This window comes from Neophocaena asiaeorientalis, unplaced genomic scaffold (assembly GCF_003031525.2).
Source record: "Neophocaena asiaeorientalis asiaeorientalis breed wild unplaced genomic scaffold, Neophocaena_asiaeorientalis_V1.1 scaffold43, whole genome shotgun sequence".
Taxonomy (NCBI): domain Eukaryota; kingdom Metazoa; phylum Chordata; class Mammalia; order Artiodactyla; family Phocoenidae; genus Neophocaena; species Neophocaena asiaeorientalis.
In genome coordinates, this window is record NW_020173674.1 from 5267849 (window position 1) to 5283894 (window position 16046).

At 52.9% G+C, this 16046-nt stretch overlaps 1 protein-coding gene across 4 annotated transcripts; it reads right to left on the bottom strand.

Annotated features, from left to right (window-relative positions):
* Positions 1-8259: 8259 nt before the first annotated feature.
* LOC112402342 (glutathione S-transferase P-like) lies at positions 8260-15282 on the bottom strand. Of its 4 annotated transcripts, XM_024749206.1 has the most exons (8): positions 15215-15282; positions 15052-15087; positions 14534-14640; positions 14345-14432; positions 13226-13329; positions 13040-13147; positions 12636-12876; positions 8263-8876 (listed from the first exon to the last, which is right to left on the bottom strand). In XM_024749206.1, the coding sequence occupies exons 1-7, from the start codon at positions 15267-15269 to the stop codon at positions 12688-12690; spliced, it is 687 nt and encodes a 228-aa protein (XP_024604974.1). In that variant the 5' UTR covers positions 15270-15282; the 3' UTR covers positions 8263-8876; positions 12636-12687. The 4 variants fall into 4 exon arrangements, with proteins under 4 accessions (XP_024604972.1, XP_024604973.1, XP_024604974.1 ...); XM_024749204.1 differs by having other exon boundaries at positions 8260-8876; positions 13040-13329; XM_024749205.1 differs by having other exon boundaries at positions 8260-8876; positions 12198-12876; positions 13040-13329.
* Between the last annotated feature and the right edge of the window lie 764 nt (positions 15283-16046).

The window sequence follows — 16046 nt, forward strand, 5'->3', positions numbered from 1 at the left end:
GAAAGTGGCCAACAAGGCCCGTTTCAGGGCTGGGAGCTCCACTTCGCGTGGGGGTGCTGGGGCCCAGGAGCAGGCCGATGCTGGGGAAAGCCCTTGGCCTCCTTCCCCTTCTTGGGCTGATCCAGTGCCACTCTGTGCCTACCAACTGCTGTGTGAGGCATGACCAAGGGCTCAGGCCAGCAAAGACCAAGCCAGGGACTTGACCCCCCACTCACCAGGGCATGAAGGGAAGGTGGCTCTACCCCAGTGCTCCGCAGAGGGTTGAGAGGGGCTGGGACTGGATTCCTGGTGCTCCGGGCCCTGCTCACATCATTTGTAGCGTCCCAGCACAACCTGAAAACATGGGTGAGCTCCTTTAGCGGTTTCGCGTTCAGAATGTTCCCCTCCAGAAGCAGCTGGAAACCCCAGAAGGGCTTTCATCTCTAGCCTTGCGGGAGCAGGGCCAGTTGGTGGCAGCGAGGCTCTTCCAGGGTCTGTGTCCCCTCAGCGCCAAGATGCTGGCATCCACCGTGCTCCGGGGCAGGTGCGGGCCGAAGGCACATTGCTTTAGAAAGCAGCAAAAAAATAGCCCTCGGACTTGCCTGGTGGTCCAGTGGTTAGGACTATGCACTTCCACTGCAGGGGGCATGGGTTTGATCCCTGGTCGGGGAACTAAGATCCCACATGCTGAGTGGCATGGCCAAAAAATAAATAAGTATTAAAAAATAATAATAGCCCTGGGGCTTCCCTGGTGGCACAGTGGTTAAGAATCTGCCTGCCATTAATAATAATAGCCCTGCCACCAGATAGACACGCCCCTCCACCCCAGGCAGAGCCGCAGCCTCTTCTCCCCGCATCTGACCAGCTTAGCAGAGGAAAGGTGGTCAGAGCCCACTAGGCCAGCTCAGGATCCAGACCTCTGTCCCTCCCCCCTATCCTGGGATATTCCCAGATGGCTTTTCTGCTCCCAGGATCTCTGTTCCCTGAGGCTGACTCCAGGGAGTGCACACCACCCAGGAGCCATCCCTATGCCTGCCAGGGACCGATGAGCTCCATCCCAGTGTGGGAGAAGCTGGGGTCAGGACTCAGGCCCAGGCAAGGTTTTTCCCTGCCCCTTCCTGACACACACCCTCAGACCCCCAGCCAGGGACCATCAGGTTCGGGTCCTGGGCAGTGGGGAGCACCTTTCTTCTCTAGACGCCAAGGTTCTGGCACCCTCCTGAGGCAAAACCAGGGAGTGCAGTGGCCTGGAGGAAGGCTCGCCCCAGGAAGAAACTTAGCTCAGAGAGACAGGACCAGAGGACGCCGCCAAGAGCCACAGGACCGCCCTCCCCCCACTCCTTCAATAGCTACTTCTTGAGCATCTACTAAGTGCCAGGCACTGTTCAAGGCACTGGGAACTCAGCAGGGGATGAGACAGAGTCCCTAAGCCCATGGAACCTGCCTTATATCTTCCTCCCCGTGCATTGAAAGATTGTGTCAATAAATGTCCACAGAAGTTACCCCCAACTTTGGAAAAACTCACAAAAACTATTACTATAACTAGCCCTTGCTGTCTTAGGCTGGGTCTCCCCAGAAGGCAGAGCCCGAGACCAGGACATGTATGTGGCCGCTGATTTGGGGGAGTGGTCCAGGGAGCAGGTGTGGGGAGCCAGGGAGAGTGGGACAGATCAGGAGATGAGCCAGCATGCCTAAAGTCAGAAGCATCCATCACCTCCCAGCGGGCGAGTCAAGACATTCGCTTTTGTTTGAGTGGGGGTTCTGTGGCTTGCAGTCAAAATCGTCCTAACAGAAATGGGAGGAGACGGTATTAGTATTAGGAGTGAGCCCTCCACCCTCGTGGTGGGTGGCACATTTGCGGGCTTCACGAGATGCTTGGTAGAATGTAAGAGAAACTCTGCTGTCAAACCAGGGACTTGTCACCACAGTCAGAGCAGGGCTTAGGCGGAGGCCACCAGGAGTTTCCCCGGAGGCCATTATATAAAACAGAACTGGAATAAACCAGTCATAGAGCAGCCAGTATACTCCCCACCTTGATTCCTTAAATAACTGGTTAAGTATGAATTGGCCCACCCCCTGAAGCGCTGAAAAAGGAGAAAAAAAGAACTTCTTGATAACGTTGCCTGTCTTTGCTGAGTATTTTTGCAAGGCATTTTCACTAGAACTCATTGTCAGTTGAAAGTCAGAAATTCCAAACCAAAACTGCGTGGGGTTGTGCTCGGTGTTGGCCGCAAGTAACTTATTTTATCATCTACATTGTAAACCCTAGAATGTGCCTCCCCAGTAGGTGTGGTTCAGAGAACTCCCTTCCCCTGGCTGGAACTCAGAGGAGACAGGACAGCAGCCTTAGCGTGACAGAGTCAGCTGGAAGGAGCCTGGGTCCCCAACACCGTGGACAGCGGATACTAGGCCCGTCCAGAAGACTCTGGACTTCTAGTTGAGTGAGAAAAAACTTCTAGCCTGTTTCAGCCGCTGTTTTTGAAGGCTTTGTAATTTCAGTTGAACTTATATCCAATTAGTACACAACCTGAAGCAAGAATGAGAACTACAGAGAAGTAGGAAATGGTTACGAGCGTTTTTTTTCAGCCCCTGAAAGTGAATCTGTTTCTATAAACAATGTTTTTTGGTTTTTTTTTTTAAAGCAGCTTCTATATGGCCCAGCTAAATACATGATGACTAAATATTTAAAGACTGGTTTGAAGGGGGAGCAAATTACTAGCCACCTGTGTCCATATTTCACAGTCCAACCCTCAAAGTTAAAAAAAAAAAGTTTTTGCTGTATATATAGGATGGATAAACAACAAGGTCCTACTGTGTAACACAGGGAACTATAATCAATATCCTGTGATAAACCATAAGGAAAAAAAATATATGTATGTATAACTGAATCACTTTGCTGTACAGAAGAAATTAACACAACATTGTAAATCAACTATTCTTCAATAAAATTAAGGAAAAGAAGTGTTTGCTGTCTTGAGATACACCATGTGGTAATATTACACAACCCTCAAGCATAAGAAAACATGTGTGACATCATTAGTCATCAGGGAAATGAAAACTAAAACCACAATATCTCTTGTTTTTCGTTTTCTTAAAAAAAATTTTTATTTATTTTTGGCTGCGTTGGGTCTTCGTTGCTGCCCCTGGGCTTTCTCTAGCTAGAGCACGGGCTCTAGGCGCGCGGGCTTCAGTAGTTGTGGCTTGCGGGCTCTAGGGCACAGGCTCAGTAGTTGTGGCGCATGGGCTTAGTTGCTCTGTGGCATGTGGGATCTTCCTGGACCAGGGTTCGAACCTGCATCCCCTGCATTGGCAGGAAGATTCTTAACCCCTGTTCCTCCAGGGAAGTCCCCACAATACCTTTAGATTACCACTACACACTCATTAGAAAAATCTGAAGCACTGACAAGTCCAAGTGTTAGCAAGGATACAGAGCAACTGGAATTTTCATCCTTTCCTGGTGGGAGTGTTAAAATGACTCAACCACTCTGAAACTTTGTTTGTGTTAACTACTAAAGCTCCACTCCTAGGTATATATTTGTGATGGCTAATTTTATGTGTCAACTTGAGTAAGCCACAGTACCCAGATATTTGGTCAAATATTATTCTAGAGGTTTCTCTGAAGGTATTTTTTTTAGATGAGATTAACATTTAAATCAGTAGATGAGGGACTTCCCTGGTGGCACAGTGGTTAAGAATCCGCCTGCCAATGCAGGGGATGCAGGTTCGAACGCTGGTCCAGGAAGATCCCACATGCCACAGAGCAACTAAGCCCGTATGCCACAACTACTGAACCTGTGCTCTAGAGCCCGAGTGCTGCAACTACTGAGCCAGCGTGCTGCAGCTATTGAAGCCCGCACGCCTAGAGCCCTTGCTCCACAACAAGAGAAGCCACTGCTCGCTGCAAGTAGAGAAAGCCCACGCACAGCAGCGAGGACCCAAAGCAGCCAAAAATAACTTAATTAATTAATTAATTAATTAAAAAAAAACAAATAAATAAATAAATCAGTAGACGATGAATAAATCAGATTACTCTCAGCTTCCGAAATAGTCCCATAACAACAAAGATCCTACTTCTCCTTTTGGAATTGTTTTTTAGCTCATTTGCATTGTACACAGGCAATGGACTCTACAATTTCAATACATTGAAATATGTTGACGTTTCTATACAATTGATTTTGTATATGTTGCATGTGTGCTTGAAAAGAAAGTGTATTCTGTGGTTGTTTGGATTTTCCATATCATTCTGCTTGTTTTCTCTGCCTGGTCTATCAATTACTAAGAGAAGTGTGTTAAAATATCTTACTACAGGGGCTTCCCTGGTGGCACAGTGGTTGAGAGGCCGCCTGCTGATGCAGGGGACACGGGTTCGTGCCCCGGTCCGGGTGGATCCCACGTGCCGCGGAGCGGCTGGGCCCGTGAGCCGTGGCGGCTGGGCTTGCACGTCCCGAGCCTGTGCTCCACGTGGGGAAAGGCCGCGGCGGTGAGAGGCCCGCATACCGCAAAAAAAAAAATTCCTACTATAGACTGGGAGAAAATATAAATGAAACAAGATTGGCAAACACACACACTCATGCGCGCACACACACACACACACACACACACACACACATAATGATTGCAGTTTTGTCTATTTCTCATTATAATTCCATCATGTTTTGCTTTATATAGTTTGAGGCCATGATACTAGACGCATATACAAATTTAGAATTTTTATAACTTCCAGATAAATATTGAGCCTTTTCATATTAACAAAATTCCCTTTATTTTTTTTTAAGTTTTACTTTATTTTACTTTTGGCTTTAAAGTGCTTCTGGCCTGATGGTAATGTAGCTGCACTAACTTTCTTTTAGTTAGTGCCTGCACAGCATGTCTTTTCCATCCTTTTACTTTCAACCTCTCTATATCCTTATGCATGAAGTGTGTTTCTTATAAATAGAATATAATTTAATGTTCTTTCTTTTGACATCCTGTGTCTTAAACAGAGCCTTTTTTTTTTTTTTTTTTTTTGCGGTACGCGGGCCTCTCACTGCTGTGGCCTCTCCCGTTGCAGAGCACAGGCTCCAGACGCACAGGCTCAGCGGCCATGGCTCACGGGCCCAGCCGCTCCGCGGCATGTGGGATCTTCCCGGACCGGGGCACGAACCCGTGTCCCCTGCATCGGCAGGCGGACTCTCAACCACTGCGCCAACAGAGAAGCCCTATCCTTATGCATGAAGTCTGTTTCTTATAAATAGAATATAATTTAATGTTCTTTCATTTGTCGTTTTGACATCCTGTGTCTTTTAAATAGAGCCTTTAAGCCTATTTACTTTTTTTGACCTAAACTTTTCCTTTGGAGATAACATCTTGCAAACCTGTAGTGTGACATCACACCCAGGATATTAACAATGATACAATCTACCCATCTTGTTCAGATTGCCCTGGTTTTAGTTCGACTCATGTGTGAGTGTGTGTGTGTGTGTGTGTGTGTGTCTAATTCTATGCAGTTTTATCACCTGTGTAGGTTCACGTAGCCACGACCACAGTCAGGACCCTGAACAGTTCCTCACCACTTGCTCTGTTACCTCATCTTTTATGACCACACCACTCCCCTTCCCCACCCCCCTCTCCTGTCCTTAATCTCTGGCAACCACAATCTGTCCTCCATTTCTTTTTCTCTTTTTTTAATAAATTTATTTATTTATTTATATTTTTGGCTGCGCTGGGTCTTCATTGCTGTGCATGGGCTTTCTCTAGTTGCAGCGAGCAGGGGCTACTCTCCGTTGCGGTGCGCGGACTTCTCATTGTGGTGGCTTCTCTTGTTGCGGAGCACGGGGTCTAGGGCTCTAGGGCTCTAGGCACCCGGGCTTCAGTAGCTGCAGGACGTGGGCTCAGTAGTTGCAGTTCACAGGCTCTAGAGCACAGGCTCAGTAGTTGTGGCGCACGGGCTTAGTTGCTCCGCGGCATGTGGGATCTTCCCGGACCAGGGCTTGAACCTGTGTCCCCCGCATTGGCAGGCAGATTCTTAACCACTGCGCCACCAGAGAAGTCCTGTCCTCCATTTCTATAATTTGGTCACGACAAGAATGTTATATAAATGGAATCAAATAGTATGCAAGCTTTTGGGATTAGCTTTTTTCTTTCATTCAGCACAATTCTCTAGATTCCAGTTGTCCTGTGTATCAGTGGTTCATTCCTTTTTATTGCTGAGTTGTATTCCTTGGTATGTTTAACCACTCACCCACTGAAGGATATCTGGGTTAGTTCCACTTTGGGGCTCTTATCAATAAGGCTGCTATAAACATTCATATGCAGGTGTTTCGTGTGCGACAGCAAATTTCCATTTCTTTGGGATAAATGCCCCAAAGCGCAATGGCTAGGCTGTACCATAATTTGCATGTTTAGATTTACGTGAACCTGCCAAACTGTTTCCAGTTTGTAAATGCACCAATTTACATTCCCACCAGCAATATGTGAGCAATCCAGCTTCATCAATTCCTTGCCAGGATTTAGTGTTGTCACTATTTTTTTAGCCATTCTGATAAATGTGTAGTGATATCTTTTCTTTTTTTTTTGATATTTATTTATTTATTGGCTGCATCGGGTCTTAGTTGCAGCATGCACAGACACAGGCTCTATGCTCATTGCGGTGCTCAGGCTTCTTTCTAGTCGTGGCGCTGGGGCTTAGTTGCCCCGCGGCATGTGGGATCTTAGTTCCCCAACCAGAGATGGAACTGGCATCCCCTGCATTGCAAGATGGATTCTTAACCACTGGACCACCAGGGAAGTGTGTGTAGTGATATCTCATTGTGGCTTTAATTTGCATTTGCTTAGTGGCTGATGAAGTTAAGTACATTTTCATGTGCTTATCTTCCACCTGTATCATCCTCAGTGAACTGTCTCTTCATGTCTTTTACCCATTTTCAAGTAGAATTGCGGGGGGGGGGGGGGTTTACCTGTTGAGTTTTAAGAGTTTTTTTACATATTCTAGATACTAGTTTTTAGTTGCATATATGGTTTGCAAATATTCTCTCCCACTTATAATTAGTCTTTTCATCCTCTTAATAGGGCATTGTGCAGAGCAAACTTTTTCATTTTTATGAGGTCCCATTTATCGATTTTTCCTTTTGTGGGTCACGTTTTTAGTGTCAAGTCTAAGAACTCTTTGCCTGGCCCTAGATCCTGAACATTTTGTCCCATTTTGGGGCCTATGGCAGTCTAATTGCTCCAGCACCACTGGTTGAAAAGGCTACCTTTCCTCCGTTGAATTGTTTTTGCCTCTTTGTAAAGAATCAATTGGGCATATTTGTGTGGGCAGTCTATTTACATTCAGTTTAATTGCTAATATATATCCGTGTTTCAACCTTTCTTATTTTGTGCTATTTGCCCTGCCTGTTCTGTTCTCTTTCATTTCTTTCTTGCCTTCTTTTGGATTGGTTGAGTATTTTTTTCCATGTTTCTTTACTCTTAGTTTATGTGACATACGCTTTGTTTCTAGTCGTTTACGGTTACCCTGAAAATGACTCACATGGTCACCTCTTGGCTCGCTTGCTTTCTTGTACCTCTGTTCTTCTTGTGATCATTCACCTTCTGCCTGAAAGCATTGGTGGCTGATGGCAAACTGACCCCAAGTTCTTCCCATTGTCCTGCACAAGCCCCCCTGCAAGGTGAATCTGCCCCTTGTCCCATCAAGAGCTAAAGAATGTCTCTACCTCCTGTGATCTGAGCTTGGCAGTGTGGTTTACTGTGGTCAATGGAATATTAACAAAAGTGACACCAGCAGGGGTCTGAGAAGCACTTCCGCATTGAGGCTTGCTCTCTCTTACTGCTGGAAAACTTCCACATTATCCAGTTCCGGGCAGGCCTCTGAGAGAATAAGGGGTCATGTGGATGGAGGTCCCAGGCATCTCACTGAGGCCGAGGTGGTGACAATGAGGGCAACCTGGACCATCCAGCCCCAGGTGACTTGGCCCAGACCAGAAGAGATATCTGACCAAGCCACAGAACTGGCAGGAGTAAGACATGAGAGTTGTTTCAAACCACTACATGTTGGGGTGGTTTGTTAGGTAGCAAACAACGAATATGGTTACATCCATTACTCTATATAAAATAGATAAACAACAGGACCTACTGTAGAGCACAGGGAACTATATTCAGTATCTTGTAATAACCTAAATGGAAAAGAATCTGAAAAAGAATACATATGTACGTATAACTGAATCCCTTTGCTGTACACCTGAAATTAACACATTGTAAAGCACCTGCCTTGCTTTGTGAAGCTTAAAATCTGCTCCACGTTCATTCCACGCTGGGGCTGGATGGTGCTGGCCTGGTACCAACTCTGTATTAGTTATCTATTGCTGCCTAACAAATGACCTCAAGATTTAGCTACTTAAAACAGTAAGCACTTATTATCTCCATTTCTGAGTCCGAAATTTGGGAGTGGTTTGGCCGGGCAGCTGCTGCCCAGGGTCTCTGTTTTAAATCTAGGTTTTATTATTATTTAGGTGTGGCGAGGCCAACAGATCAAGAGGCAACTACCATCGAAATGAGAGTTTGTTTCTCACAGACCCCAGGAGAACGAGGCATGCCACGCTGGGGTGGGGGGTTGGCGGCCTGAAGACGCACCAGGGTCGATCAAGAGGCAGAGAAAGATGGGGAACTGTGGGCAGAAGTCTCTATTGTGGTTCCCATGGAAAGAAACGGGCGAGGCAGGGTAAGGAGTCCCTTCTAGACAGTTTGCTCACATGGATGGTGATTCAGCGCTGGCTTTGGCACGAAGCCTCGGTTCCTTATCACCAGGGCTGCTTGAGTGTGTTCATGATGGGCGTCTGGTGACCCAAGAGCGGGAGTCAGGAGCAAGCCACAGAACCTTCCACGACCTCGTCCTGCACATCCCACAACCATCTCTTCCACACCTGTGATTAGAAACAAGTCACTAAGTCCAGTCACACTCAAGGGGTAGGAGATTGGTTCCGAATTCTGAGGGGAAAATCGTCAAAGGGTTTGTGTACATATTTGGAAACTATCACCGTCTCTTTCAGCTGAAGTCACAGAAACTCACCTCAACTTATGTCTGGGGCCCCATAAACAAACCAGGGGAAGGAGAGAGTGGATCTGGCCTCTCGGGGACTGGAATTGTGGCCTAAAAAAACTCATTCTCTCTCTCTCTCTCTCTCTCTCTCTCACACACACACACACACACACACACACACACACACACACGCTCCACTCTCTCAGCTGTAACCAACCCCACAGTCTGCTCCAAAGTCACATCGTCACAGACTCTTGTACAGAAAAGCAAGCTCTGGTCGCAGAGGGAGCTCCTGGCGCCTGGCCAGCGCTGTCCAGGCTGGGCCAGGGAGGGACTCTGATGGGCCCAGCTCCCTGCGAGGGCTCACACCTCGGACCACGCACTGTGCCTGGGGCTGGGGCTTAGTGACTAGCTGGGCTTGGGTCACATGTGTCTGGAGGACAGGGCCTGGTATCGGCAGGGGATGATGGGGGCTGGCAGGGTTGGAGGAGGAGATGCACACAGACATTGCCAGGTCAGAGCTGAGCGGCCATCCCAGTTGTGTGTCTAACTCTGCCTTGGCCAAATTGATGAGCCAAAGTCCCAGTTGCCCTATTTTTGGAATAACAGGAAAAAGCCACTGCTTCAAACCCTCAAAATGGTAACTTTCCATAGGTGTGGCCTAATCCGTAGGTCTATCTGAAGACTTAAACGTACTGAGCCTGAATCTTTGAGAAGCTACCACTTTCTCATTGTTGACACCCTTTTGAGCCAGAACCCAGTCATGGATGCAGCCAATGGGTGAGCCAAAAGCCTTCGTTTTATTTTCTCCCCTGGGTGCTTCTCTTAAGAACATGGCTCATGCAAATAGGTTGAAGGGACGGCGAGCAAAGCTCGCGGGATCCTGGGCTACCTTCCTGACCTTGCGGAAAATCCCATCTGCAGATGCAAAGGCACCCCCGGTCCAAACAAAGTCTTCCAATGGGAAGATGTGGAGTTCAAGTTTTGTTGCCGAAAGCACTTCTGGGACAAACCCTCAGCAGTTCTTGGGGGTAAACGTCTCCATAGGGTCGGTGAGTGGAGCCTCCCAGTTGTTCGTGCTCTCCCTGGTTTCATCTCCGCATGTTTGCAGAGCTGGTTTCCAGCCTCTCAGCCATGAAAGCAAACAGCAAAGCAGGCCAGTGGCTGGACGTGACCTGTACTCTTGCTTCTAAAATTCCCGTGGCTTTGACTTGATCGCAATCAGGATAGTTAACATTGTGCTGACATTAACTTTTTTTTAAATTTATTTTTGGGCCGCACTGCATGGCATGTGGGACTTTAGTTCCCTGACCAAAGAGTGAACCCACGCCCCCTGCAGTGGAAGCACGGAATCCTAACCACTGGACCACCAAGGAGGCCCCAGGAAGTTTTCAAAAGAGTAACTTTCCTCCCACTGTCCCAAGACCTGCAGGACGCCCGCGTGTCCCCCAAGCCTGCTCTGTGGACTCGCTTGGCCACTGTCCCCTCTACCTGTGCCGTGAACCCCCGTGGCCCAATCTCTGCCTCCAGGGCAATGGGGGCTCAGGTTCTATGTTGTCCTCTCCGAGACCAGTGGGCCTTCCTGGGGGTTTCCCACCCAAAGAAACCAAAACTGCCCACCAGCCCCCAAAATCTAATGCACAAAAGACCCTCTTCCCCAGGCTTCTGCTGGAGTCTCTCAGGCAGAGGCTCCTTTAAGGGGCAGCCAGGCACCCAGGCCAGGAGCATCAGGCCCAGGACATCCCCACGGCCCACCCACTCACTTGACCACGAACCTGGGAAGTCATTCCGCTCTCCAGGCCTCTGTTTCCCTGTCTGTAAGGTGAGTGTGTAGACTTAGGTGATGCCTGAGGCTCCCTGAGCACTTATAGGCTCAGATTTCTAAGAGTCCTTTCTGCTCAAAAGCCTGCGGTGACCCCTGTGCCCCGGGGTCAACTCCAAGTCCTTGACCTGGCAGGCAAGGCCTCCACAGTGGCCACCAGTGCCCCTGCCCACCTGCCGGAGCCTCTGACACCTGCCTGGGCCTAAGTCACTCCTGCTCCTGAAACTGGCCTCCTGCCCACTCCTTTGGCCCCAGCCCCCTCCCTTCTTCCCTTTCCGAGGACCGCCTAGGAGTTCCTCAGCCCTGGGTTTGAATTCCAGCTCTCCCGTTGATAAGCTGTGTGGCCTTGGACAAGCTGCCTTCCCTCTCTGAGTCTGGGTTTCCTCCCTTGAGGGGGTTAAGTGCGAGAAGTCCCCAGTATGGGGCCAGAATGGAGCGGGGCCACCAGGTCTGTGAACTGGGACAGGCCTGTGATAGGAGACCCTTATGAAACAGGCTCAGTTGATGGGGGTGAGAGGGGCACTACTGAGGCCCTGCGGCCTCCCCCATGGAGGTAGAGTCCCAGACACAAAGAGGCAGTTCTTGCTGGTGCTTGCACACCCATTTCCTGACGGTAAAGGTGAGTCAGCACCTCACCTGGGGGCGGGGGAGACAGAAATTAACCCGATCGGCTCTCTGACCTCAAAGGAGGAGGGTTGGAGCGGAGACCACTGGGGCAGGCCAGACCCCACAGAGCAGAGCTACAGGAGAGGGGGAAGTGCCCAGGGCACCTGGCCACAGCGGAGGGGCAGCAGGCTGAGGGCTGAAGGGGTGTGGCCAGGGGGGTGGTGGGAGAGAAGGGGGCCGGAGGAGACCACAGGGACAAAGGCTGGGAGGGGTGGGAGGGCTGGGCTGTCCGGAGAGCTGAGAGCAGCTCTAAGGGTGAACCGGGCAGGGGGGTGGGGAATGTTCTGGAGACCAAAGAGTTCATTTCTAGGAGGGCCTGGCAGGCTCCTCAGGCTGCGGACTTTGCAGCAAGAAGCCATGAGAGCTCTGCACTGGGAGTGCCAGGCATTCTGGAATTATCTGACTCCACGTTGTCCAAAGAGCCAGCGGGAGGGGCCGGACAGGCTGAGGGTGCCACAGGAGGCAGGAGGCAGTCACGGTCTTTCGGGAGGGGAGAGATGGGCTGGGATCGGGCAGGTGGCAGGGTGCTCCCGCCAAGGGCTGACAGAGGCTCCAGGAGCTGGAGGAGACCCTTGACCGCGCCCCCCACCCCCCACTCCCAGCTTCCCAAGCAGCATGGTGCGTCCAGAGCTCCCAGGTCTGCCTTCGGCTGTGCACCTGGGCCCTGCCCGCAGGTGACTGTGGGGGACACAGAGAATGGACAACGTCAACACTCACTCAGGTGAAACAGCCGAGCGTGCGTGTCACTCCCAAGCGGCATGTGCGCACAGCACCTGAGTGCGCAGAGACCAAGCGCCCTGCCTGTGCCGGACGACAGAACTCATCACACAGCTGTCAGGGACCGTCTGTTCCCTACACGGCGGCCCTTCTCCCAGATGGAGATGGTTCCCAGGTTGCCATAACCATGAGTACCCCTGGGGGGGGGGGGTCAACCCCCTCCTGCAGGAAGTTGTCCAGGGTAGATCTTTGAGGTTTGGGATCTCATCTTCCTCTCTGGACTTGGAACTCCTCTTTGTCTCCCGGCAGCTCTGGGGACCTGCGGCTTTTCCAGGGCCCAGCCCAGCCCTCACCTTCCGAGACGCAGCCTGGGAAGGGGCAGAGGGCCCCCTGTGGCCAGCCGGTCCCTCAGTGAGCACAGCACAGCTTTCCTCTCACCGTGTTTATTGGTCCCAAGGGCAGCCCGTCTGCCAGGGGAGGCCAAGCGGGTTCATATCTTGCGGCTTCCAAAGATGGGGCGGTTCACGTGCTCCGGGGAGGCCAGGAAGGCCTGCAGCTTGGGCCGGGCGCTGAGGCGGGCCACGTAGGCCGAGAGCAGGGGGAAGGAGTCCAGGCAGCCGGGGACCAGGACCTGGTGGCTCAGCAGCAGGTCCAGCAGGTTGTAGTCTGCGAAGGAGATCTGCAGGGCAGGGGGCGGGAGGGGGTTTGAATGGGGTCAAGAGAGAGGGGGGCTACTGGGGCTCAGAACTCTGACTACTCCAGTGAACCAGTCATGGCCCTGCTCTGGTCTCGGTTTGCCCTTCTGAGAAATGGACCTACAACGGGCTGGACCCAGCACTCACCTGGTCACCCACGATGAAGGCCTGGCCCCCTCGGTTCTGGGACAGCAGGCTCTCAAAAGGCTTCAGGTGCCCCGGCAGCTCCAGAACATACTGGGCCTTGTCCTCCTCCTGTGAAAGGGAGTGATGCCCATGACGGCCCGGGCGGCCCCCCAGCACCGGCCCTGAGTGCAAGCCCGGCCTGCTCACATGGCCGTGATGGATGATGTGGCTGCAGTGCCTGCGGAGGTCCTCCACACCGTCGTTCACCATGTCCACCAGCGCCGCCTCTCGCTGGTCTTTGCCGTAGAGCCCTGGGTCAGCGGCCAGGCAGAGGGTCAGGTTCTGTCCAGGCTGGGGCCCCGCTGCTCCCCTCTCCCCCGGAAGCCCGCAGGTCTCAGGGCTGGGAAACCAGGTCCCCTGCGTTGGAGGGTCGTCTTTGCCCGACTCTGCTGCTCCCATCTCCACGAGCCCAAGGAACACAGCCAGCAGAAGCCCACGCTTGTCTTTGAGACCACACCCTGGGTCCCTGGGAGTCAGAAGCTCCCTGCCCACATCGCCCCAAGCCCTTCCTCCAGGTTGTCCCCCTGCAAGTGTGGGCCAAGCCTCTGATCATGCTTCCCTAGGCCAGAGGAGTGGCCGCTTGCGGGGCCTGGACAGCACTTGGCTCTGCAGACTGGTGTGTCCCTCGGAGTGCAGGAGAGCGTGGGGCGAGAGACGGGGAAGCAGGCCGCGGCTGGAGGCCTCTGTCCTCTCACCCTGGGGCTGCAGAAGTTAGGGTGGGCCTGGACCTGGCTCATCCCACCGCTCTTCCGTCCTCCTGGGACACCCCCCTCCCCACCAAGATAGCCAATGAAGAGGCAGCCACCTCCCTAAGCCACATTCCCGCCACCCTTGAAACAGGCCACAGGCCTGCTCACTGTGTGCGTGGGTTTTCCCGATTCAGGTGAGGCCAGAGCAGGAAGAAACGGGCAGGAGGTCTACTCTGAAGCTCCTGGGCACACCCACAGTGGCTCTAGCCTAGAGCAGCACACACGGGGCGGCTGGTGGCTGCCTCTGAGCTGTCACCCAGGAAACAGGCACAGTGAACCCATGTGGTGCTGACTGGCTGGAGGGTAGCCAGACCTGTATGGCCTCTGCCCGGGGGGACCGGCAGCCCCAGCCCTATAACCCAGAACCCTCCTAACCCAGGCCCTGCCCCTTCCGCTAGGGCCACGTGGCCTGCCCTCCAGCCACAGGACCGGTGGCAGCAACTCAGGCCCCAGGACATCTTGGCGGGACCCTTCAGGTGCTTTTCTGGACTGGGCTGCCTTCGACCTCAGGACTCACCAAAGGAGCGGCCCAGGTGTCGCAGGATGGCATTGGACTGGTACAGAATGAGGTCTCCATCCTGGAACTTGGGGAGCTGCCCGTACAGCTGGGAGGGGGGAGGGCTGGTGAGGGACGCTGAGCTCAGCTGCCCCGCACCCTCGTGCTGCCCCGTAAAGGCCCAACTGCTGCCTCGGCGCCGTCACTCACACAGGAGGCCTTGAGTGGGCCCTGCAACCAGGACTCCTTGGTCACCACCTCCTCCTTCCAGCTCTGGCCCTGGTCGGCCAGCAGCATGCGCAGGGCCTCGCAGCGCCCTGGGGGAGGGGAGGACGGGGTGTGGGGATGGGCAGAGGCCCCAGCCTCGCAGCGCCCTGGGCAAGTCAGGAGTACGGGAACTGGACTCGGGCACAGGACAAACTCTAGCCCCCGAGCCTGCTGCGGAGCAGATGGACCGTGGAGAAAGGGTGGAGCCCCCGGCGTGTCTTGCGGGGGGCGGGAGGGAGGACAGGGAGGCAGACCCAGCCCACAGCGCCCCAGGAAGGGACCAGAGACGATGGCTAGAGCTCCCCGCCCTTGGCCCCAGAGAAGATGAGGCCCGGCCCGAGATCCCGGCCCCGCCCCCCGGGGGGTCCCGCCTCCGCCTCCGCCGCGGGCTGTCCAGACTGGAGGTCCTGCTGGGGCCCCTGTCTGTGCCCTTCGCCCTCCTAAAGGAGCAGCGGCCGCACCTCGGGTCGGGAAGTAGACGATGGTGTAGGGCGGCACTAGGAGAGACAGACAGACAGGACGATGAAGGAGGACCCCCGCAGGCAGGCAGTCTGGGGGTCGGACTGCTAGGAGAGGGGGTGTCTCAGCCGGCCCCTCCCCCCACCCGGTCCAGACCGTACTCACTGACGGCGGCGGAGTGCAAGTGCGGCAGGAAGTGGGGAGGACCCGCAGGCCTCATATTTAAGGTCCTGCTCCACCCTGCGCCCCACCCCAGGAATCCGCCAAGGCACCACCGAGCGGATCTTGATCTTGGTCGGGGCGAGGTGTGGGTGTGGTGAAGCAGGGCTGGAGGGGCGCACCAGCCCTCTGCAGGGGTGCACCCTGCCTGATGCACAGTGGCTTTACAAGAGGCACCCACACTTAGCAGCACACAGTCGCTACACCTGCTCACCGCCCCCGAACACACAACATCCTCAGGGCCCCCAGAGGGCCAGGACTGAGCACCCCAGCACCAGCACACAGTAGGTGCTCCATAAATGCTTTTTGCTTGAATGGATGCTATTTCAATAAACACCCATTTCCGCATCCTCTCTCCTTGATAATAATAGCAAACCCTTAGGGACTGAGGGCTGCCTTGAGAACTTTACACATATTCCAACCTTAAGACTTGGTCCTGTTCAGATCCCATTTTACAGAGGAGGGAACTGAAGCACAGATCGACTTTCCCAAGGTCACACAGCTAGTAAACACGTTTGGTTGGCTTCAGGGGCCTCACTTTTAACCCTCATTCTTTCTTCTGCAAGGCCTTGTAGTCTCCAAACCGTTTTTTGACTGAGTCGAAGTGCTCTGTACTCTTCAAATACAGACTGAGCCTGGGGATATGGCAGATGGAAAGAGGCAGACGAATGAGCAGGACCTCCTGGACCTGGGACGGCTGCGTCCTTCCAGGCAGAGCCCGTTCCTGTCTCCCTGAGGGCCCCTCTGCACCCACAGTCCTGTTCTTTCTGCCCCTTCC

What these genes read in the sequence shown, in the direction of transcription:
- LOC112402342 (XM_024749204.1), bottom strand. Translation starts at nt 15,269, where the DNA reads ATGAGGCCTGCGGGTCCTCCCCACTTCCTGCCGCACTTGCACTCCGCC. An exon ending in CTTGCACTCCGCCGCCGTCA is followed by an intron (nt 15,088 to 15,214) that starts GTGAGTACGGTC and finishes TGTCTCTCCTAG; the next exon opens with TGCCGCCCTACACCATCGTC. An exon ending in ACACCTGGGCCGCTCCTTTG is followed by an intron (nt 13,330 to 14,344) that starts GTGAGTCCTGAG and finishes CCGCTGACCCAG; the next exon opens with GGCTCTACGGCAAAGACCAG.